This window comes from Heterodontus francisci, chromosome 17, assembly GCF_036365525.1.
Source record: "Heterodontus francisci isolate sHetFra1 chromosome 17, sHetFra1.hap1, whole genome shotgun sequence".
Taxonomy (NCBI): domain Eukaryota; kingdom Metazoa; phylum Chordata; class Chondrichthyes; order Heterodontiformes; family Heterodontidae; genus Heterodontus; species Heterodontus francisci.
The window spans coordinates 6953258-6977341 of NC_090387.1; the positions used below are offsets into that span (position 1 = coordinate 6953258).

General features: G+C 45.3%; 1 protein-coding gene across 1 annotated transcript in view; it reads left to right on the forward strand.

The window, feature by feature from the left end:
- terb1 (telomere repeat binding bouquet formation protein 1) overlaps positions 1-24084 on the forward strand; it is a 131735-nt gene that overhangs the window by 38870 nt on the left and 68781 nt on the right. The window contains exon 8 of the mRNA XM_068049861.1: positions 15114-15245. Within this exon, the coding sequence (XP_067905962.1) occupies positions 15114-15245 (132 nt within the window). The remainder of the gene's footprint in view (positions 1-15113; positions 15246-24084) is intronic.

Genomic DNA, 24084 nt, shown 5'->3' on the forward strand with positions numbered 1-24084 from the left:
AGTGGCTGTTTAGGTAAAGGAAGTAAGTGACTGACTGAGCCAGGCAGAACAGGAAGTCCTAGTTTGAATTCTTGGTCTATTCTGTGTCACATGATCTTAGCCTGTATATTGTGTTGAGGGGGTGGTGGTGGTGATGAGGGTGGCAGGGGCAGTGGAAAATCAGGTATCCACTGACTCCGATTGGACAATGTGAGTGTATATAAGAAAGAGAGAGAATAGAATCGGACTTACCCGTGAGATCCTCCATGAGGCAATGCATAGAAGTTACAAAACAGAAACGGGCCATTCGTTCCAGCCAGTCTGTGTCAGTGTTTACATTCCATGTAAAAAAATAATGACAATTACTCATTCTGTTTCCAAATCCATTCAACCCCTTTTCCTTCATCTACCCATCCAATCTAATCTTGAATTAGTTTCTGCCTAAGCCACTAACCCCGAAGTGAATTCTACAGCTTCAACCCGCTCTATAAAGAAGTTTCTCTTGCTCTCTGTTCTAAAACTCTTACATTTAATCTTGTATCTATGGACCCTTGTTCTAGATCCCTCAAGTACTGGAAACAGTCTGTTTCTAGCTATAATAAAAGCAAAATACTGCAGATGCTGGAAATCTGAAATAGAAACAAAGTGCTGGAAATACTCGTTACTGACCTGAAATGTTAACTCTGCTTCTCTCTCCACAGATGCTGCCTGACCTGCTGAGTATTTCCAGCACTTTCTGTTTCTATCTATGCTGTTCCATTCTTTCATTATTGTAACACTTACTGTCATATCGCTCCAATAACTGCATTATTCTAACAAAAAAGCTCAATTTGTTCAAGTTTTTTTCACATTTGTATTTTCTCATACTCGGCAGCATCCAAGTGAATCATCTTGTACGTCTCTAAAGCTTCCATATCCTTCCTCTAGTATGGAGCCCAAAATTGCCTGTAGAACTCTACCCCAAGTCTTCTGGTTTTATAGAGCTCATTGTTACTCTGTTCTAAAACCCAGAAGCTCAGTAACTTTTTTAAAACATCTTGATCACCCTGAGTTGATGCCTTTAATATCCTATAAACCAGTACCTGATCTTGGGTGCCTCCAAGAAACATGGTGACAGGGTTTAGTGTGAAAGAACGAGTTGGTGATGCAGAGGTTATGATAGGTACACAACTCAAGCAGTGTCTGTCCATGCTCGTTCATCCTTCCAATGCCATAGTGCCCAAGGCAGGAGGGCCATGTGTCATTGTCGGCCCCAACCCTGGCATTAAAGTCCCCCAGCAGGAACAGGTGTTCGGTATTGGGGATGCTACTAATGATATTATGGAGTTCCGGGTAGAACTGGTCTTTAGCTTCAGGTGGGGAGCAGAGTTTTGAAGCATAGATGCTGAGTAGGTGTACTGGACCAGAGGCGGTGAACAGTCGGATGGACAGTATGCGTTCCGAGCCATTTGAGGGTGGCTCTATCATGCTGAGAAAAACGTTTCTGATGGTGAAGCCCACTCTGTGCTGTCTTGGTTCTTCAGGATCCCTACCCTGCCAGAAGAAGGTGTAGTCTTGCTCTCTTAGCGATCCGCTCGCAGGGAGGTGTGTTTCCTGAAGTGCTGCAATGTCCACATTGAGTCTACTGAGCTCGTTGTTAATGATGGCGGTCTTCCGAGAATCGTTAATTTGTGTAAGGTCTTCCAACAGGCCAGGGCACATAGTTCTGACGTTCCAGCTTGCAAAACGAAGGGCTGGTACCTTCTTTCCTTTTTTTTGTCGTGCTGTTTGGTGCGGTGTTACAGTCCACTTGTCGGGCAATGACCCTGAGCTCCAAGCACCCATTGAAGCAGGTGGACTGTGGCGGGACAGAACCTTACTGACCGGGGGCTGCCCGGTTTGAGGCAGGCGATAGCTGTCCAGTGAGATGCGATGACCTCAACCACCGACAAAGGCAACCCGTGGTGCCCAATCTCTACGCCAATTGAGCTGGACTTATAACCCGTAACTGCTGCCTTCTGTGTTGTAATGGTCGCTGTGAGGTGACTATGGAATGACCTCTCCATGGCGCATGCCTGGGCGGATATATGGAGGTTGTGAGTTGCCCAGGCGTCAAAACCCTCCTCTCGGCCTTCCTGGTGGGGTCCAAAGGAGTGCAGAGCACGACGTTTGGCACCGGTATGGCTGCAGGAACTGCCGGAAACATGCCAAAGGTGACATATGACCGCCTTCGGGGTTCCGCTCCGGATTTTCTGTTAGGGTTTACTCCTTAGCCTTGGTCTCTCCCGAGACGTCCACAAGGCAGTGGGGTTTTTAGGGTCCCCGCTCAGGGGTAGGTGGATGCTCGTGGGAGGAGGTGGGTGCGGGGGAGAGGGGTGCGGTGGGAAGGGGGTGCAGGGGGGAGCTGGGAAGGGGGCTGCAGGGGGGTAGGGGATGGGGGTGCGAGGGGGTGCAGGGGAAGGGGGTGCGAGGGGAAGATGGTGCGAGGGGGGGAGCTGGGAAGGGGGTGCGAGGGGGTGGGGGGAAGGTGGTGCGAGGGGGAGATGCTGCGAAGGGGTGAGCTGGGAGGGGTGGGGGAAGGGGGTGCAGGTAATAAAACATTTCATCAGCTCCCACCATTGGAAGTACTGCTCCCAGTACTTGATGCTATTTGATCCACTAACTGATTTTTGATTTCTCCCAGAGAGAGATGGTCAAATCCAACGGACAGCGTACTAATAACTTTCAAACTTGGCTCTGCAGCTTGTAAAACCTCATCGGCGATCTTGTCCATTAACATACAGTACGGGCCATGTGCTCCTGCAATTCCCTTCAGCAGGGAATTTCCATGCATTGGAACTTCCACGCAGTTCTCCACCTCCTCCAGGTTTCGAAGAGTAATCCTCTTGAGGCTGGAGCTGAGCATCAGCTCGTTTTTGTGAACCGGCCACATGGATTTTGGTGCCACGTTCACGAAGAAAATCCGAATAATACATCTCTCATTCAAACTATATGCACATTTATTCAGGCAGTACGTTCCAAAAAGGAATATTGAGCTGAACAGTCCGAGGGCCAGATAATGATAAATGCACTCGACCAGTACAATCAAACTCAAGCAATCTGGCAACATCCTAATAACAAATTCAACTCATATTTCCTCATCACAATTGTACAGGAAGTTTCGATATCAGAAGTCTTCAGAAGAAGGAATTTTCCTCCACACAAGATCAGGTGGCAGGTTGTTCAACCTTGCCCGTCTAAGAGCGAAGACCAAAGTACGGAAAGTCCTCATCAGGGAACTTCTCTTTGCTGACGATGCTACATTAACATCTCACACTGAAGAATGTCTGCAGAGACTCATCGACAGGATCGCGGCTGCCTGCAACGAATTTGGCCTAACCATCAGCCTCAAGAAAACGAACATCATGGGACAGGACATCAGAAATGCTCCATCCATCAATATCGGCGACCACGCTCTGGAAGTGGTTCAAGAGTTCACCTACCTAGGCTCAACTATCACCAGTAACCTGTCTCTCGATGCAGAAATCAACAAGCGTATGGGAAAGGCTTCCACTGCTATGTCCAGATTGGCCAAGAGAGTGTGGGAAAATGGCACACTGACACGGAACACAAAAGTCTGAGTGTATCAAGCCTGTGTCCTCAGTACCTTGCTCAACGGCAGCGAGGCCTGGACAACGTATGCCAGCCAAGAGCGACGTCTCAACTCATTCCATCTTCGCTGCCTCCGAAGAACCCTCGGCATCAGGTGGCAGGACCGTATCTCCAACACAGAAGTCCTTGAGGCGGCCAACATCCCCAGCATATACACCCTACTGAGCCAGCGGCGCTTGAGTTGGCTTGGCCATGTGAGCCGCATGGAAGATGACAGGATCCCCAAGGACACATTGTACAGCAAGCTCGTCACTGGTATCAGACCCACTGGCTGTCCATGTCTCCATTTTAAAGACGTCTGCAAACGCGACATGAAGTCCTGTGACATTGATCACAAGTCGTGGGAGTCAGTTTCCAGCGATCGCCAGAGCAGGTGGGCAGCCATAAAGGCAGGGCTAAAGTGTGGCGAGTCGAAGAGACTTCGCAGTTGGCAGGAAAAAAGATAGAAGCGCAAGGAGAGAGCCAACTGTGTAACAGCCCCAACAACCAATCTTATCTGTAGCACCAGTGGAAGAGTCTGTCACTCTAGAATTGGCCTTTATAGCCACTCCAGGCGCTGCTTCACAAACCACTGACCATCTCCAGGCACTTACCCATTGTCTCCTGAGACAAAAAGGCCAAAGAAAGAGAAACCAGTACCTACCACCCCAATCCTGCTGTCTTCCACAGCACTGAACTTAGTTTCACTCACAGTATAATTACGGCTTTTTTTAAACAAAATGCATCATCTGTCATTTTTTGACATGAATTCCATCTGCAGTTATTAACCAATGTCCCTCTCTTTTTAATATCCCTTTGCAGCTTTTATGCCTTCTATTTTGGTATCATCTGCAAATTTTGCCACCATTCCCTCTATCTAAATCATTGACGTGCGATACAGCTATCCATTCTAACCTCTAAAACCCTTAATTCTTACACTGTCTTCCTTCTAATCAATTTTTACCCAAAATAAACTGGTCTGGGGTCATACATGAATAATGTTTGCTGTGGAAAGATATGGAAGGGCCTCCAGTGTCAATGGATTAGTAACCCAATATAATTCACCAGCTTGAAAACATCTTGAAAATTTTCAGTTGATCAGAGAGTCAGCATGGATTTGTAAAGGGTAGGTCATGCCTGGTGAACCCGATTAAATTTTTTGAAGAGATTACTGAAGTAGTGGACAGTGCAATGTCTATTAATGTTATGGACCTCAGAAGGCATTTGGTAAAGTCCCTCATGAGAGCTGAAACTCATGGAATTGAAGGCAACTTATAGACCTGCTTAGTAAATTGGCTGAGTGTCAGGAGACAGAGAGTAGGGATAAAGGGCAGGTACCCTAATTGACAGGATGTGATGAGTAATGTCTCGCAAGGATCTGTTTTGGGACTTCAGCTATTTATTCTATTTATTAACGACTTAAATGGTGGGATAGGAAGTCATGTATCTAAGTTTGCCGATGATTCAAGATTGGCGGCATTGTAAGCAGTGCAGATGTAAGAAAATTATAAAGAGGTATTAATAGATTAAGTGAATGAACATAACAGTGGCAAATGGATTTAAATGTAAAGTCATCCACTTTGGACTTAAAAAGGATAGAACAGAGTGCTTTCTAAATCTAAAAACTGGAGGTTAAAGAGACTTGGGGGTTATTGTACATAGATCATTAAAATATCATGACAGGTGCAGAAAATAATCAAAAAGGCCAATGGAACGCTGGCCTTTATACCTAAGACTAGAATACAAGAGAGTAGAAGTTATGCTGGAACTGTACAAAGCCTGGTTAGACCACACCTGGAATACTTGGAGCAGCTCTGGGCACCAGACTTTAGGAAGGATATATTGGCCTTGGAGAGAGTGCAGCATATATTTACCAGAATGATACCTGGTCTCCAAGAGTTAAATTATGAGGAGGGATACACAAACTAGGTTGTATTCCCTGGAATTTAGAAGATTAAAGGGCGATTTGATCGAAGTTTTCAGGATATTAATGGGAACAGATAGCATAGATGGAGAGAAACTATTTCCGCTGGTTGGCGAGTCTAGGACTGGAGGGCACACGCTAAATACTAGAGTCAGACTTTTCAGGAGTGAAATTAGGAAACACTTTTACATTCAAAGGCTGTCTTCTGCAAACAGCTATTAATGCTAGATCAATTGTAAAATTTAAATCTGAGATTGATAGATTTTTGCTACCAAAGGTATTAAGGGATATGGGGCAAAGGGAGATATAGGGGGCTGGATTTTACCACAGTTGTTGGGACCCCAATGTTGTGACCAAATGGGGATCCCAAGTGCTCACTTGCCGAAAGCGCACCCATCAGCACAATCTCCCCTATTAAGGACGGACGGCAGGCTCTCGATGCTGCCAGCCCAACCAGAGGGTAGGCAGCTCGGGTTCAGCAGCATCACCAGGAGAGGCGAGCACTGCTGAGGCAGGTTGGAGAATGCAAGGGTGCCTCAACATGGAGGCGTCCTTGGAGGCGTTCATGAAATTAAAAACTGATGAGGATTGAAGTGGCAAGAATTCTTGGAGCAGAGGAGAAACCCCTCCGGAGGATTAGTTTGGACTGTGGGTGTGGTCTTTCATGCCTGCGGCTCTGTCATTGGGGCATAGAGCCTCCGACATTGAAGGCCTGCAACCTGCCACAGGGAAACTGCCTCCATTAAGCTAGTGGCCTCTGCATGCAGCAAGGGGATTGCTCCGCTAGCTGCAAAATTGCCCCTAATTGGGGCCTAAATTATCTGAATTGGCTGCCTGCCTCCATGGTGCAGGCAGAGAAACCGGTTCCCTGCCCGCTTCTGGGAAACCTCCCGGCAGCGGGAATACATCAGGGAGGCATTCTGACACAGCTCCTCTCTATTTTCCCAATCTCCAAGAAAATCCAGCCCAGGTCACAGATCAGCCATGAATCTCATTGAATGCGGTTCAAGCCCAAGGGACTAAATGGCATCCTCTTGTTCCTGTGTTCATCAGAGGAGGGGAAAATTTGAGGGGGAACATGTATATATTTATATAAAATATATATAAGCTAATAAAACAGAAATTCTTAAAATAGTAAGAAAGTCCTCTTCCTCTTTCATCCCTGTGCTCGCTGACCTGTATTGGCTCCCGATCAAGCAGTGTTTTGGTTTTAAAATTCTCATCCTTGTTTTCAAATCCCTCCATGGCTTCGCCCCGCCCTATCTCTGTAAGCTCCTCCAGCCCCATAACCCTCCAAGATATCTGCGCTCCTCTAATTCTGGCCTCTTGAGCATCCCTGAATTTTAATTGCTCCACTGTTGGTGGCCACGCCTTCAATTGCCTCGGCTCTAAGCTCTAGAATACCCTCCCTACACCTCTCCACCTCACTTTCCTCCTTCAGACACTCCCTAAAACCTACCTCTTTGACCAAGGTTTTGATTATCTGACCTAATATTTCCTTTTTTGTTTTATAATGCTCCTGTAAAGCGCCTTGAGATGTTTTATTACATTAAAGGTGCTACATAAATATAAATTGTTGTAGAATTTACATTTTTTTAAATCATCTTATCAAGTCCCAAAGCATTTTACAACAAGCCCGTTACTTTTTGAAATGCAATCCAATTGTACGTAGAAAGGCTTTGCAAACAGCAAATGAGGCAAATGACTAATCTGTTTGTGATTGAGGGAGGGGAGTTGGCCAAGGCAGTTTCTTCCTCTTCCTTGAATAGTGCCATATGCACCTGACTAGACAAACAGGGCATCAGTTGCCAGGCATCTCTGATAATACAGAACTCTTAGTACCTCATTGAACAGTTTCAGTCCATTTTATGTGCTCAGATCCTATAGTGAGGCTTGAACCATATCAATTTAAAGCGAGTTCTACAAGCTGATCCAAACTGATATTTAAAAAGACCAGATAATAATTTGGCTTTTTAGATGTTGGTACATCGCTGTATATTTCCAGCATTTTCTATGTTTTATTTTTAATTTGCAGCTTTTTCTTTTTATCTCTGTTTTAATTTTTTAAATGGGCTATTTAAGCTTAATCATCTACTTTCAAACCTGCTTGCATGCAGTACCAATTTGCTCATAAATTATTGCTTTCTAATTAAAGTTTGTGCCTGTTAATGTTGTACAGCGTAGGTCAAATCCATTTTGTAAGGTCTGAAGAGGGTTTTTACCTCTGCTAAACAGAAAATTGGAGCAACATGCAAAAGCTTTGTTTAATGGTGAGCAGGAGGTGCTATCTTTCATTGGCAACTTTAAGCTATATCATAAAAATGGAGTTATTTTCCTACTCCTTAATTCAATGATTTCTGCTTGGGTGTAGTTCCACTGGTAATCAGCTGACTACCTTGCCACTTCAAAAATGGCTAGATTGAATGAATGCAGTTCCTAGATTGTTAATAAGCCACTGGACGCCGGGAGTCGGACTAACATTTAAATTAATGAAAAGAATACATTTAAATAAGATGAACAGCGATCTTACCTTCGGGCCGCAATCTTCCGAGGGGTGGCCGACACTCGCGCGTCTTCATTTTCCCGTCCAGGGAAAGCAGGCGCCACTGTAGTGAGGAAGGGGGGATCTTATGATTTTTTTAGTGCAGTTGAGGGGGCCGGGAGGGTGGAATGGGTTCTAAGGCAAATTACTAATGTAGGGGAGGGAGAGAGGGGAGACCTCGGTACTTTGATTGGTTTTGGGGAGGAAGGTCAAGTGTTGAAGATAGGTGTTTTGGGGGTGGGGGGGGGTGGGGAGGGAAAATGTTGCATTTAATTGTTATGGGGGGGAAGAGGAGATAGATTTATTGGCAGTACATTGTGGGGGTAGCCCTATAAAAATTTAAATGACCCAGCAGTACTGGGTGTCCTTTAAAAACGGCACTAGTGCTTGCGCACAGACAGCTGATGCCACTGCCAGTGTCTTTGAGCACGCCCCTCCATGTGATTGTGGGGAGTGCCCTGACTGGCTCGTTATCCTGGGCTGCCGCGAGGAAGATCATGCCATTTTTTTCACCCCCCACCGCTCCTGGCGGTGGGTGAAGAAAATCCAGCCCAAGGAGTATGAAATGTGGCTGGTTTTGTTTTCCATAGCACAGAAATGCCGAAGGCTGCGACAGTGCCCGAACTTGTGCTTTGGTGACATCAGCTGACTCAACATAGATTGGGAATACAAACATACGAATTAGGAGCAGGAGTAGGCCACTCGACCCTTTGAGCCTGCTCCGCCATTCAATAAGTCCATGGCTCAACTCATTACTCTACATTTCCACCTATAACCCAATAACCTTCCACCCCCTTGCTTATCAAGAACCTATCTACCTCTGCCTTAAAAATATTCAAAGACTCTGCTTCCACCACCTTTTGAGGAAGAAAACTCCAAAGACTCGCAACACTGAGAGAAAAAAAATTCTCATCTTTGTCTTAAATGGGTGTCCCCTTATTTTTAAACAGTGACCCTTAGTTCTAGATTCTCCCACAAGGGGAAACATCCTTTCCACATCTACCCTGTCAAGACCCCTCAGGATCTTATATGTTTCAATCAAGTCGCCCTTTACTCTTCTAAATACCAGCAGATACAAGCCTAGCCTGTCCAATCTTTCCTCATGAGACAGTCCGCCCATTCCAGGTATTAGTCTAGTAAACCTTCTCTGTACTGCCTCCAATGCATTTACATCCTTCCTTAAGTAAGGAGACCAGTACTGTACACAGTACTCCAGATATGGTCTCACCCATGCCCTGTATAGCTGAAGCATAACCTCTCTACTTTTGTATTCAATTCCCCTCGCGATAAACGATAACATTCTATTACTTTCCTAATTACGTGCTGTACCTGCATACTAACCTTTTGCGATTCATGCACTAGGACACCCAGATCCCTCTGCATCTCAGAGCTTCACAATCTCTCACCATTTAGATAATATGCTTATTTTTTATTCTTCCTGCAAAAGTGAACAATTTCCCACTTTCCCACATTATACTCCATTTGCCAGGTCATTGTCCACTCACCTAACCTATCTATAACCCTTTGTAGCCTCCTTATGTCCTCTTCACAACTTAATTTTCTATCTATCTTTGTCTCATCAGCAAACTTACCTTCAGTTCCTTCATCCAAGTCATTTATATAAATTGTAAAAAGTTGAGGACCCAGCACAGATCCCCGTGGCACACCATTCATTACATCTTGCCAACAAGAAAGTGACCCATTTATGCCTACTCTCTGTTTCCTGTTAGCTAACCAATCTTCTATTCATGCCAATATGTGACCCCCTACACTCTGAGCTTTTATTTTCTGCAATAATCTTTGACGTGGCACTTATCAAATGCCTTCTGGAAATCTAAGTACAATACATCCCCTTTATCCACAGCACATGTAACTCCCTCAAAGAACTCCAATAAATTGGTTAAACATGATTTCCCTTTCACAAAACCATGTTGAATCTGCCTGATTACCTTGATTATTTTCTAAATGCCCTGCTATAATGTCTTTAATAATAGCTTCTAACATTTTCCCTAAGACAGATGTTAAGCTAACCGGCCTGTAGTTTCCTGCTTTCTGTCTCCCTCCTTTTTTGAATGAAGGAGTTTTGGCTATTTTCCAATCTAACGGAACCTTCCCCAAATCTAGGGAATTTTGGAAAATTAAAACGAACACATCAACTATCTCACTAGCCACTTCTTTTAACACCCTAAGATTGAGTCTATCAGGACTTGGGGTCTTGTCAGCCCACAGCTCCAACAGTTTGTTCAGTACCATTTCCCTGGTGATTGTATTTTTCTTGAGTTCCTCCATCCCTTCCATTTCCTGGCTTACAGCTAATACTGGGATGTTACTTGTATCTTTAATAGTGAAGACTGATGCAAAATATCTGTTCAATTCATCTGCCTTCTCCTTATTATCCATTATTAATTCCCTAGATTTACTTTTTATAGGAGCAACACTCACTTTGTTAACTTTTTAAAAAATATCTATGGAAACTCTTACTATCCGTCTTTATATTTCTAGCTAGCTTCCTCTCATACTCTAATTTTACCCTCCTTATCAATCTTTTGGTCATTTTTTGCTGTTTTTTATATTCTGTCCAATCATCTGACCTGCCTCCCATCTTTGCGCAATTATAGGCTTTTTCTTTAAGTTTGATACTATCTTTAACTTTTAATTAACCACGGATGGCGGATCCTCCCATTGGAATTTATCTTTCTCGTTGAAATGTATCTATTCTGTGTATTCTGAAATATCCCCTTAAATATCTGCCATTGCATCTCTAGTGACCTATCCCTTTACCAGATTTGGCAATTTACTTTAGCTAGCTCTGCTTTCATGCCCTCATAATTGGCCTTACTTAAGTTTAGAATTCTAGTCTTGGACCCACTCTTCTCTCCCTCAAACTGAATGTAAAATTCAATCATATTATGATTGCTACCTAGGGGCGCCTCAACTATGAGGTCATTCATTAATCCTATCTTGTTGCACAATACCAGGTCTAGGATAGCCTGTTCTCTGGTTGGCTCCAGAACGTATTGTTCCAAGAAATTATCCCAAAAACATTCTATGTACTCCTCATCTAGGCTACCTCTGCCCATCTGATGTTTTTTCAGTCTATATGTAGGTTAGAATTCCCCATAATTATCGCTGTATCTTTCTGACAAGCTGTCATTATTTCTTCCTTTATACCCGTCCTACAGTGTGGTTAATGTGAGGTGGCCTGTACACCACTCGCACAAGTGACTTCTTGCCTTTATGATTTCTCATCTCTATCTAAACTGCCTCTGCATCCTGGTCTCCTGAACTTAGATCATCCCTCTCTATTGTGCTAATACCATCATTAATTAACAGAGCTACCCCTCCACCTTTTCCTGGCTTCCTATCCTTCCTAAATGCCATGTATCTTCAATATTCAGGTCCCAATCTATGTCGTCCTGCAGCCATGTCTCTGTAATGGCTATTAGATCGTACTTATTTATTTCTATTTGCGCTCTCAGTTCATCTGTTTTGTTTCGAATGCTACGTGCATTTGGATACAGAGCCTTTAGTTGTGTCCTTTTATTATTTTTGTAACCTCTAGCCTTACCTGTTGACTTACTCTTAGATTTGTACCCTCTGTCCCTTCCTGTCACAGTCTGTTTATCATTTCCCATATTAATACCTTTCTGTCTGTAGAGGTGGAGGACTACGTGGATGGCACGTTTCAAGAAGTAGTCAAGCTGGTGCCTAGGCAAACACAGTTGGGGGGTGACTGGGTGGCTGCCGGACGGACAAAGAAGTCAGGGCAGGTAGTGCAGGAGTCCCCAGAGGACATCCCACTTTCTAACCAGTATTCAATTCTGAGTACCAATGAGAAAGAGAGTTCCTCTGGAGAATGCACCAAGAGTCATTTCCGGAATGTCATGGCTGACTCGGCTGTGCTGGGATGGAGAAAAAGGGACAAGAGGGCAATAGTGGTAGGGGATTCTATGGTTAGAGGAACAGATAGGCATTTCTGTGGTCGCAGACGTGATTCCAGGATGGTATGCTGCCTCCCTGGTGCAAGGGTCTTAGATATCACTGAGCGGCTACAAAGTATTCTGGAGGGTGAGGGTGCACAGCCGGAGGTCGTGGTCCACATTGTTACCAATGACATAGGTAGAAAGAGGGATGAGGTCCTGCAAAAAGAATTTACGGAGCTAGGCAGCAGATTAAAAAGTAGGACCACAAACGTCGTAATCTCTGGTTTCTTCCGGTACCACGGGCTGGTGAGTATATGAATAGGAGGTTAGAGCATGGTTGGGGAGATGGTGCAGGAGGGAGGGCTTTAGATTCTTGGATCACTCGGCCTGTTTCTGGCGATGGCGGGATCTGTATAAGATGAGCGGGTTCCACTTGAACCAGAACGGGACCAGCATCCTTGCTGGGAGGTTTGCTAGTGCTGTTGTGGGGGGGAGTGGTTTAAACTAATTTGGCAGGGGGATGGGATACAGAGTGGAAGCACAGTAGGGGGTGATGTACAATCAAATATAAATGTGAAGCTAAGTCAGACCGGAGGACAGCGTAAATGTAGATCTATTAAGGCTCAGGCAAATAATGCAAGGCTAGACTGTATCTATTTTAATGCAAGGAGTCTTACTAGTAAGGCAGATGAATTGAGGGATAAAAACAAGAAATGCTGGAATCACTCAGCAGGTCTGGCAGCATCTGTGGAAAGAGAAGCAGAGTTAACGTTTCGGGTCAGTGACCCTTCGGAAGATAAAGCAGTTGATGTAGTCTTCATGGATTTCAGTAAGGCTTTTGATAAGGTCCCGCATGGGAGATTGATTAAGAAAGTAAATGCCCATGGGATCCAGGGTAATTTGGCAAATTGGATTCAAAATTGGCGTAGTGGAAGGAGGCAGAGGGTGATGGTCGAGGGTTGTTTTTGTGAATGGAGGCCTGTGACCAGTGGGGTACTGCAGGGATCGGTGCTGGGACCCTTACTGTTTGTAGTGTACATTAATGATTTAGTTGTGAATATAGGAAGTATGATCAGTAAGTTCGCAGACGACACAAAAATTGGTGATGGTGTCGTAAATAGTGAGGAGGAAAGCCTTAGACTGCAGCACAATATAGATGGGCTGGTAAGATGGGCAGAGCAGTGGCAAATGGAGTTTAATCCTGAGAAGTGTGAGGTGATTCACTTTGGGAGGTCTAACAAGGCAATGGAATATACAATGGATGGTAGGACCCTAGGAAGTACAGAAAGTCAGAGGGACCTTGGAGTGCTTGTCCATAGATCACTGAAGGCAGCAGCACAGGTAGATAAGGTGGTTAGGAAGGCATATGGGATACTTGCCTTTATTAGCCGAGGCATAGAATATAAGAGCAGGGAGGTTATGATGGAGCTATATAAAACGCTGGTTAGGCCACAGCTGGAGTACTGTGTACAGTTCTGGTCACCACACTATAGGAAGGATTTGCTTGCAATGGAGAGGCTGCAGAGGAGATTCACCAGGATGTTGCCTGGGCTGGAGCATTTCAGTTATGAAGACAGGATAGGCTGGGGTTGTTTTCCTTGGAGCGGAGAAGGCTGAGGGGGGACCTGATTGAGGTATACAAAATTATGAGGGGCATTGATACGATAGATAGGAAGAAACTTTTTTCCTTAGCGGAGAGGTCAGTAACTAGGGGGCATAGAGATTTAGATTTAGAGATACAGCACTGAAACAGGCCCTTCAGCCCACCGAGTCTGTGCCGACCATTAACCACCCATTTATACTAATCCCATATTCCTACCACATTCCCCTACCACCTACCTATACTAGGGGCAACTTATAATGGCCAATTTACCTATCAACCAGCAAGTCTTTTGGCTGTGGGAGGAAACCGGAGCACCCGGAGGAAACCCACGCAGACACAGGGAGAACTTGCAAACTCCACACTGGCAGTACCCAGAATTGAACCCGGGTCGCTGGAGCTGTGAGGCTGCGGTGCTAACCACCGCGCCACTGTGTGTATAAGGTAAGGGGCAGAAGGTTTAGAGGGGAATTGAGGAGAAATTTCTTCACCCAGAGGGTGGTTGGAATCTGGAACACACTGAAGAGGTGGTAGAGGCAGGAACACTCACGACATTCAAGAAGTATTTATATGAACACTTGAAACGCCATAACATACAAGGCTACGGGCCAGGTGCGGGGAAATGGGATTAGTTAGGACGGGTGCTTGATGGTCGGCGCAGGCGCTTTGGGCCGAAGGGCCTGTTTCTGTGCTGTAAAGCTCTATGACTCCCTTGCCTTGTCTCTACTCCTTGATATACCATATCTTCCTAAATTTGATCCCTCGCTCCCCCACTATTCAGTTTAAAACCTCAACTTCCCTAGTTATGCGGCTCGCTAGAACACCGGCCCCAGCACGGTTCAGGTGTAAACCATCCCAAAGGTACAGCCACCACTTTCCCCAGTACTGGTGCCAGTGCCCCACGAACCAGAACCCACTTCTACCACACCAGTCTTTGAACCACGCTTTAATTTCTCTAATCTTATTTGCCCTATGCCAATTTGCATGTGGCTCAGGTAATAATCCAGAGATTATTACCTTTGAGATCCTGTTTCCTAATTTGGCACCTCGTTCCTCATACTGACTATACAGAACCTCTTTCCTTGTCCTGACTATGCCGTTGGTACCTACATGGACCATGACGACCAGGTCGTCCCCCTACCAATGTAAGTTCCTCTCCAGCCCTGAGCAGATGTCCCTCAAGCTGGGACCTTATGCTCTGAATGGCTTATTAACACTCCAGGAATTGTATTGATCCATTTGCCATTGTTTGACGTGTTTAATCATTTCAGCCTGCAGCCGAGATCAGGATTTTACTCTGTAAAATCATGGACCCCACTGCTGAACAGCACAGTGTACTGGTCTAAAGCCTCCGGTAATGTTGGACATCACCATTTTATTTACACTTTTTTTTCCATTTATAGAAAAACACAACTACAATTTTTGTTGCACTATTTTGTTATGATTCCATACTCACATTGCATCCTTATTTTTAATACCAAAAGGAAATGTTTTTTAAAGGGAAAAATGATATCTGATATGCTTATTTTTTGACAGCTTCTTTGGCTTCCTGCTTGTCAGAATACTTAATCGTACCTAAGCTCGTGGAGCTGTTGTCACAGAGTGGTCTTGACATAAGCAGTAAATTGGGCATTATTCTTGCTATTGGGCACTGCACTGATGGATGTGGTAAGTGACAGAGATTGTGCTGGCAAAGCATTTGCATCTTCATATTTAGAAACCTCTTTCATTTCGGCAGGAAGGCTTTAAGTACAGTGGAGCTAAAGGCTGATAATTCTCTATGCTTGTCACAAGATTTGCAATAAAGATCTGCAAGTTATCCGGTATTTCAAAGATTGGGAGTTTGTAAGTTTCTGAGAAATAAATGTTTTCTGCCACAAGTTTTCATAATTTTCTTGCTAGTTTTCTCCCCATCTCTCCCGAAGCAGCTGACTTTTTCTGGAGTAAGCCTCCTGTGGCAGTAGAAGGCCTCTGCAATCTCACCCGAGTGGCCATTCTTTGAAGCGGCCAAAGTGTGAGCTTAGGCAATGAATGTCAGCACATGCTATTACACCATGGGAGGCAGCACAGATGAGCTCAATCTTGTTTGCTTCCCTCCAATGACATCCATAGATGTGCAGTCTTCAGCAAGGGTCACTCGACAGCAATAAGGAGTAGGATCCCTAGATAAAAAGGAATACCAAAGCCAGTTTTACCACCTCAATCGCTGGACCATTGAAATTGGTCTACAAATCAGTAAACAAACCTGGGATCCTCTCGTCTCTCTGAGCTGGTCTTGTTCCAGCTTATACATTGCCCACTAGCTTATGAGGGGAGCAAGACACCTTATTTAGAATACAATGTTAATGTCATCAATTTCATATGAGTGCATTTGTTACTAGCATCATTGTGAGTTCAATTCCACCATCTTCACTCACTGTTACTTCTTTGGCCTCCTTATCTCGAGAGACAATGGATAAGCGCCTGGAGGTGGTCAGTGGTTTGTGAAGCAGCGCCTGGAGTGGCTATAAAGGCCAATTCTAGAGTGACAAGCTCTTCCACAGGTGCTGCAGAGAAATTTGTTTGTCGGGGCTGTTACACAGTTGGATCTCCGCTTGCGCCTCTGTCTTTTTTCCTGCCAACTACTAAGTCTCTTCGACTCGCCACACTTTAGCCCCGTCTTTCTGGCTGCCCGCCAGCTCTGGCAAACGCTGGCAACTGACTCCCACGACTTGTGATCAATGTCACAGGATTTCATGTCGCGTTTGCAGACGTCTTTAAAGCGGAGACATGGACGGCCGGTGGGTCTGATACCAGTGGCGAGCTCGCTGTACAATGTGTCTTTGGGGATTCTGCCATCTTCCATGCGGCTCACATGGCCAAGCCATCTCAAGCGCCGCTGACTCAGTAGTGTGTATAAGCTGGTGGTGTTGGCCGACTCGAGGACTTCTGTGTTGGAGATACGGTCCTGCCACCTGATGCCAAGTATTCTCCGGAGGCAGTGAAGATGGAATGAATTGAGATGTCGCTCTTGGCTGGCATACGTTGTCCAGGCCTCGCTGCCATAGAGCAAGGTACTGAGGACACAGGCCTGATACACACGGACTTTTTTGTTCCGTGTCAGTGCGCCATTTTCCCATACTCTCTTGGCCAGTCTGGACATAGCAGTGGAAGCCTTTCCCATGCGCTTGTTGATTTCTGCATCTAGAGACAGGTTACTGGTGATAGTTGAGCCTAGGTAGGTGAACTCTTGAACCACTTCCAGAGCTTGGTCGCCAATATTGATGGATGGAGCCTTTCTGACGTCCTGCCCCATGATGTTCGTTTTCTTGAGGCTGATGGTTTGGCCAAATTCATTACTTCTTTTGGGCCTCCTTATCTCGAGGAGGCCCAAAAGAAGTAATGAATTCCACCATCTTCACTCACTGTTACTTCTTTGGCCTCCTTATCTCGAGAGACAATGGATAAGCGCCTGGAGGTGGTCAGTGGTTTGTGAAGCAGCGCCTGGAGTGGCTATAAAGGCCAATTCTAGAGTGACAAGCTCTTCCACAGGTGCTGCAGAGAAATTTGTTTGTCGGGGCTGTTACACAGTTGGCTCTCCGCTTGCGCCTCTGTCTTTTTTCCTGCCAACTACTAAGTCTCTTCGACTCGCCACACTTTAGCCCCGTCTTTCTGGCTGCCCGCCAGCTCTGGCGAACGCTGGCAACTGACTCCCACGACTTGTGATCAATGTCACAGGATTTCATGTCACGTTTGCAGACGTCTTTAAAGCGGAGACATGGACGGCCGGTGGGTCTGATACCAGTGGCGAGCTCGCTGTACAATGTGTCTTTGGGGATTCTGCCATCTTCCATGCGGCTCACATGGCCAAGCCATCTCAAGCGCCGCTGACTCAGTAGTGTGTATAAGCTGGTGGTGTTGGCCGACTCGAGGACTTCTGTGTTGGAGATACGGTCCTGCCACCTGATGCCAAGTATTCTCCGGAGGCAGTGAAGATGGAATGAATTGAGATGTCGCTCTTGGCTGGCATACGTTGTCCAGGCCTCGCTGCCATAGAGCAAGGTACTGAGGACACAGGCCTGATACACACGGACTTTTTTGTTCCGTGTCAGTGCGCCATTTTCCCATACTCTCTTGGCCAGTCTGGACATAGCAGTGGAAGCCTTTCCCATGCGCTTGTTGATTTCTGCATCTAGAGACAGGTTACTGGTGATAGTTGAGCCTAGGTAGGTGAACTCTTGAACCACTTCCAGAGCTTGGTCGCCAATATTGATGGATGGAGCCTTTCTGACGTCCTGCCCCATGATGTTCGTTTTCTTGAGGCTGATGGTTTGGCCAAATTCATTACAGGCTGCCGCAAACCTGTCGATGAGACTCTGCAGGCACTCTTCAGTGTGAGATGTTAAAGCAGCATCGTCAGCAAAGAGGAGTTCCCTGATGAGGACTTTCCATACTTTGGACTTAGCTCTTAGACGGGCAAGGTTGAACAACCTGCCCCCTGATCTTGTGTGGAGGAAAATTCCTTCTTCAGAGGACTTGAACGCATGTGAAAGCAGCAGGGAGAAGAAAATCCCAAAAAGTGTGGGTGCGAGAACACAGCCCTGTTTCACGCCACTCAGGATAGGAAAGGGCTCTGATGAGGAGCCACCATGTTGAATTGTGCCTTTCATATTGTCATGGAATGAGGTGATGATACTTAGTAGCTTTGGTGGGCATCCAATCTTTTCTAGTAGTCTGAAGACACCACGTCTGCTGACAAGGTCAAAGGCTTTGGTGAGATCAATGAAAGCAATGTAGAGGGGCATCTGTTGTTCACGGCATTTCTCCTGTATCTGACGAAGGGAGAACAGCATGTCAACGGTCGATCTCTCTGCACGAAAGCTACACTGTGCCTACTACTAAGCAAATGTTAATTGAATTTATTCAGTTCTACTTCATTTACAAGAGGGAACAAGGTACTTAACCTCTGGCAATGATAATGGCATGATGTATGTTGGTGAAAGGGTCAAATATAATAAAAGTTCAGCCTCAGTAAACCTTGACTGATTACACTATATGCCCCCACTTCCCCACTTTTCTTCCCTGATCTCCTGAAGATGCTGATTATGCACTGGTACCTTTCCCAAAGTACTGGTGCCCCTCCAATACCTCATGCCAAGTTAAGTATTCATGTGCGAGCCTGGATGAAGTTTTAGCTGGAAGTTCAGTCAATTGACATGTCACATCGAAACATGGTCATGCCCTCACCCACATCCACCTCATATCTATTACTAGACTGGGGCACTGACTTTATTTAATCCATTTAGTTCATTCAGACTTGGAAAAACATGGTTATCTTATTTTCCCTTTAGTCTCCATTTTCCTTTGCCAGCACCAGTAGACAACATCACTGACAACTCTGGTTTGTTTCCCCCCTTATTACAGTGCCTTATTACAGCTCTCAGTACCAGTCAGAGATTAAACCACAGTTTTTCATTCTATCCATAGGTGTGGGCACATAACTGGGCTAAGTCCCAGAGTCATTTATAACCCCCACCCCCCCCCCCCCCGCCAATCCCCCTGTTCCTCACCAATTGGCCAGAATCAGTTAAGTAACATAGGTAATGTTACCTGCTGTCAGAAATTGATGGATTTCAGTTGCCAAGAAATGCTGTTTACACACAAAACTGTGTGACTGTGAGCATATAAATTACTTGTCTGAAAAAGGCACAGCCTTGCAGATATCACTTCCATAGGAGGCTTTGGAGAGGGTACAGAAGAGGTTTACCAGGATGTTGCCTGGTCTGGAGGGCATTAGCTATGAGGAGAGGTTGGATAAACTCGGATTGTTTTCACTGGGACGACGGAGGTGGAGGGGCGACATGATAGAGGTTTACAAAGTTATAGGCGGCATGGACAGAGTGGATAGTCAGAAGCTTTTTCCCAGGGTGGAAGAGTCAGTTACTAGGGGACATAGGTTTAAGGTGAGAGGGGCAAAGTTTAGAGGGGATGTGCGAAGCAAGTTCCTTACACAGAGGGTGGTGAGTGCCTGGAACTTGTTGTCGGGGGAGGTGGTGGAAGCAGGTACCATAGAGACGTTGAAGAGGCATCGCATCTTGACAAATACATGAATAGGATGGGAATAGAGGGATATTGGTCCCCGAAAGTGCAGAAGGTTTTAGTTCAGGCAGGCATCAAGATCGGCGCAGGCTTGGTGGGCCGAATGGCCTGTTCCTGTGCTGTACTGTTCTTTGTTCATAATGTGAACAGTGAGTAATGTTACTTTAGTAAGTTATTTAACTATGTCTCACTCTGTTATAAGATATGATGTTGAGGCATTGTATTTTCCCTTAATTTTTATACTGGGGTATGGCAACAGTGAAGGATTCTTTCATTCATTCCCCTAATATCTCAGCCAAGTGGCCATTCCTCATGTGTGAATCTAGATATTGATATTCAGTTGCAAAGGCATCACAGTTGAGCCCAATCATGTACACACCCACTGTCTGGCTCAGTACTTTTGCTTCTGAATTCGCACTTGAGATACTTGAGCACAAAAATCTAGGCTGAAACTTCAATGCAGTACTAAGGGAGTGCTGCACTATTGGAAGTTCCGTCTTTTGGATGAGACGTTAAACCAAGGCATGTCTGCTTTCTCAGGTGGATGTAAAAGACCCATTGGCCACTGTTGGAAGAAGAGCAGGGAAGTTCTCCTAAATGCCCTGTCCAGTATTTATCCCTCACCCAACATCGCCAAAAAAAACCCAGATGATCTGGTCATTATCACATTGCTGCATGTGGGATTTTGCTTTATGCAAATTGGCTGCCATGTTTCCAATATTATAACAGAGACTACACTTCAAAACTACTTCATTGGCTGTAAAGCGCTTTGGGATGTTCTGAGGTTGTGAAAGGCACCGTAGAAATGCAAGTCTTTCTTTCTCATCCATATGTGTACACTGTCCGGCATTTTGTCACATGGTTATTTCTCCCCCTCTTTCGATCTTACCTAGAGGCTTTCAAACCTAATGCAGCCTCAGCTGAGAGCAGCTAACTTGACAAAGGTTGAGAATTGAATCAGGGATATCTTGCTCTGTGTGACCTAGTTTCACATTAGGAAGTATCTTTACCCATGAGGTTTTTTTTATTCGTTCCTGGGATGTGGGCATCGCTGGCCAGGCCAGCATTTATTGCCCATCCCTAATTGCCTTTGAGAAGGTGGTGGTGAGCTGCCTTCTTGAACCGCTGCAGTCCATGTGGGGTTGGTACACCCACAGTGCTGTTAGGAAGGGAGTTCCAGGATTTTCACCCAGCGACAGTGAAGGAACGGCAATATAGTTCCAAATCAGGATGGTGTGTGACTTGGAGGGGAACTTGCAGGTGGTGGTGTTCCCATGCATTTGCTGCCCTTGTCCTTCTAGTTGGTAGATGTCGCGAGTTTGGATTGTGCTGTCTAAGCAGCCTTGGTGCATTGCTGCAGTGCAACTTGTAGATGGTACACACTGCTGCCGTTGTGCGTCGGTGGTGGAGGGAGTGAATGTTTGTAGATGGGGTGCCAATCAAGCGGGCTTCTTTGTCCTGGATGGTGTCGAGCTTCTTGAGTGTTGTTGGAGCTGTACCCATGCGGGCAAGTGGAAAGTATTCCATCACACTCCTGACTTGTGCCTTGTAGATGGTGGACAGGCTTTGGGGAGTCAGGAGCTGAGTTATTCGCCGCAGGATTCCTAGCCTCTGACCTGCTCTTGTAGCCACAGTATTTATATGGTTGCTCCAGTTCAGGTTCTGGTCAATGGTAGCCCCTAGGATGTTGATAGTGGGGGATTCAGCGATGATAATGCCATTGAATGTCAAGGGGAAATGGTTAGATTCTCTCTTGTTGGAGATGGTCCTTGCCTGGTACTTGTGTGGCACGAATGTTACTTGCCACTTATCAGCCCAAGCCTGGATATTGTACATGTCTTGCTGCATTTCTACACGGACTGCTTCAGTATCTGAGGAGTCACGAATGGTGCTGAACATTGTGCAATTATCAGCGAACATCCCCACTTCTGACCTTATGATTGAAGGAAAGTCATTGATGAAGCAGCTGAAGATGGTTGGGCCTAGGACACTACCCTGAGGAACTCCTGCAGTGATGTCCTGGAGCTCAGATGATTGACCTGCAACAACCACAACCATCTTCCGTTGCACTAGGTATGACTCCAGTGAAGAAATCCCTCCTCATCCCAGTCCTAAATGGCTTACCCCTTATCCTTAGACTGTGACCCCTGGTCCTGGACTCCCCTGCCATCAGGAACATCCTTCCTGCATCCAATATGTCCTGTTAGAATTTTGTAGGTTTCTATGAGATCCCCTCTCATTCTTCTAAACTCTCTTCATACGTCAGTCCTGCCATCCCAGGAATCAGTCTGATGAACATTCGCTGCACTCCCTCCATAGCAAGAACATCCTTCCTCAGATAAGGAGACCAAAACTGCACACAATACTCCAGATGTGGTCTCACCAAGGCCTTGTACAATTGCAGCAAAACATCCTTGCTCCTGTACTTGAATCCTCTCGCTATGAAGGCCAACATACCATTTGCCTTCTTAACTGCCTGCTGCACCTGCATGCTTGCTTTCAGCGACTGGTGCACAAGGACAACCAGGTCTCGCTGCACCTCCCCCTTTCCCAATCTATCGCCATTCAGATAATAATCTGCCTTTCTGTTTTTGCCACCAAAGTGGATAACCTCACATTTATCCACATTATACCGCATCTGCCATGTATTTGCCCACTCACTCAACTGTTCAAATCACACTGGAGCTTCTCTGCATCCTCCTCACAGCTCACACTCCCACCCAGCTTTGTGTCATCTGCAAACTTGGATATATTACATTTAATTCCCTCATCTATATCATTAATATATATTGTGAATAGCTGGGGTCCTCGACCTGATCCCTGCGGTACCCCACTAGTCCCTGCCTGCCACTCAAAAAAAGACCCGTTTATTCCTACTCTTTGTTTCCTGTCTGCCAACCAATTTTCTATGCATGTCAGTACCTTCCCCCAATCCCCTGTGCTTTAATATTCTCCAAATACACCACATCCACTGGTTCTCCCTTATCTATTCTACTGGTTACATCCTCAAAAATTCCCAGTAGATTTGTCAAGCATGATTTCCCTTTCGTAAATCCATGTTGCCATTGTCCGATCCTGTCATTGTTTTCCAAGTGCTCTGCTATTACATCTTTTATCATGGTCTCTAGCATTTTCTCGACTACTGATTATTCCCTGTTTTCTCTCTACCTCCTTTTTTAAATAATGGGGTTACATTAGCTATACTCCAATCCGTTGGAACTGTTCCAGAGTCTATAGAGTTTTGAAAAATGGCCAGCAATGCATCTACTATTTCAAGGGTCACTTCCTTAAGTACTCTGGGATGTAGATTATCAGGCCCGGGGGATTTATCGGCCTTTAATCCCATCAATTTCCCTAACACCATTTCCCTACTAATACTGATTTCAGTTCCTCCTTCTCACTAGACCCTATGTTCCTTTGCGCTAGGTATGACTTCAACCAGCAGAGAGTTTTCCCCCTGATTCCCATTGACTCCAGTTTTGCTGGAGCTCCTTGATACCATACTCGGTCAAATGAGGACTTGAAGCATCAGCTGTTACATTTTATTGTCTGTTCCCCCAAAAGTACAAGTTGACCAGTAATGATCTGACTTTTTTTTTCCTTTTTATGTCTTCTGCTCTCTCAACTACCTTTTCCTTCATGTTGTATATTTTCCTTGATCAGAAGGACAGGCAAATAACCTGCTTTCATGGTCTGACAATATTTTCTGTACCCATTCGTTAGGTGGTTTATTAGTGTAGCTCGGGTAGCTGCCTAGTCTCCCAGTAGATGTTTGGAACATTTGGGTATTGCAGTTTGAAACATTTAACAAGTCACTTAATGGTGTTGCAATCTGTTACACCAGCATGCATTGTCATTAAAGATTAAGCTTTCTGTTTGTACAGAGTTCTTCAAACACAATGTACAGCAAGGCTTTGGTCTTGGCTCAGCGCTAACTCTCTCACTTCTCAATCTGGAGATTGTGAGTTCACTACCCACTCCAGAGACTTGAGCATGTAATCTTGTCTGGTATTTCATTGCAATACTGATGAAGTGCTACAATGTTAGAGGTGCAGGTTTTCCAGACAGGATGTTAAACCAAGGCCTTGTCTGCTCTCTCAGGTGGATGTAAAAGGTCCCATGACACTATTATGAAGAAAAGCAACAGAGTTCTCCCTCGTGTCCTGGCCCAAATGTATCCCTCAACCAACTTCTAAAACAGTTGATCTGTTCATTTGTTTCATTGCTGTTTTCGTGAACTTGCTATGCGCAAATAGGCTGCCGCATTTCTGACATTACAACAGTGACTACACTTTAAAAGTACTTAATTGACTGTAAGCACTTTGAAAGAGGTCATGAAAGGTGCGTTATGACCAGGTGGGAAGGGGACTAGGGGTTCCCTCTCAGCCTTTGCCTGGTTTAACTGTAACAGGGTTTAATTTGAAAACAC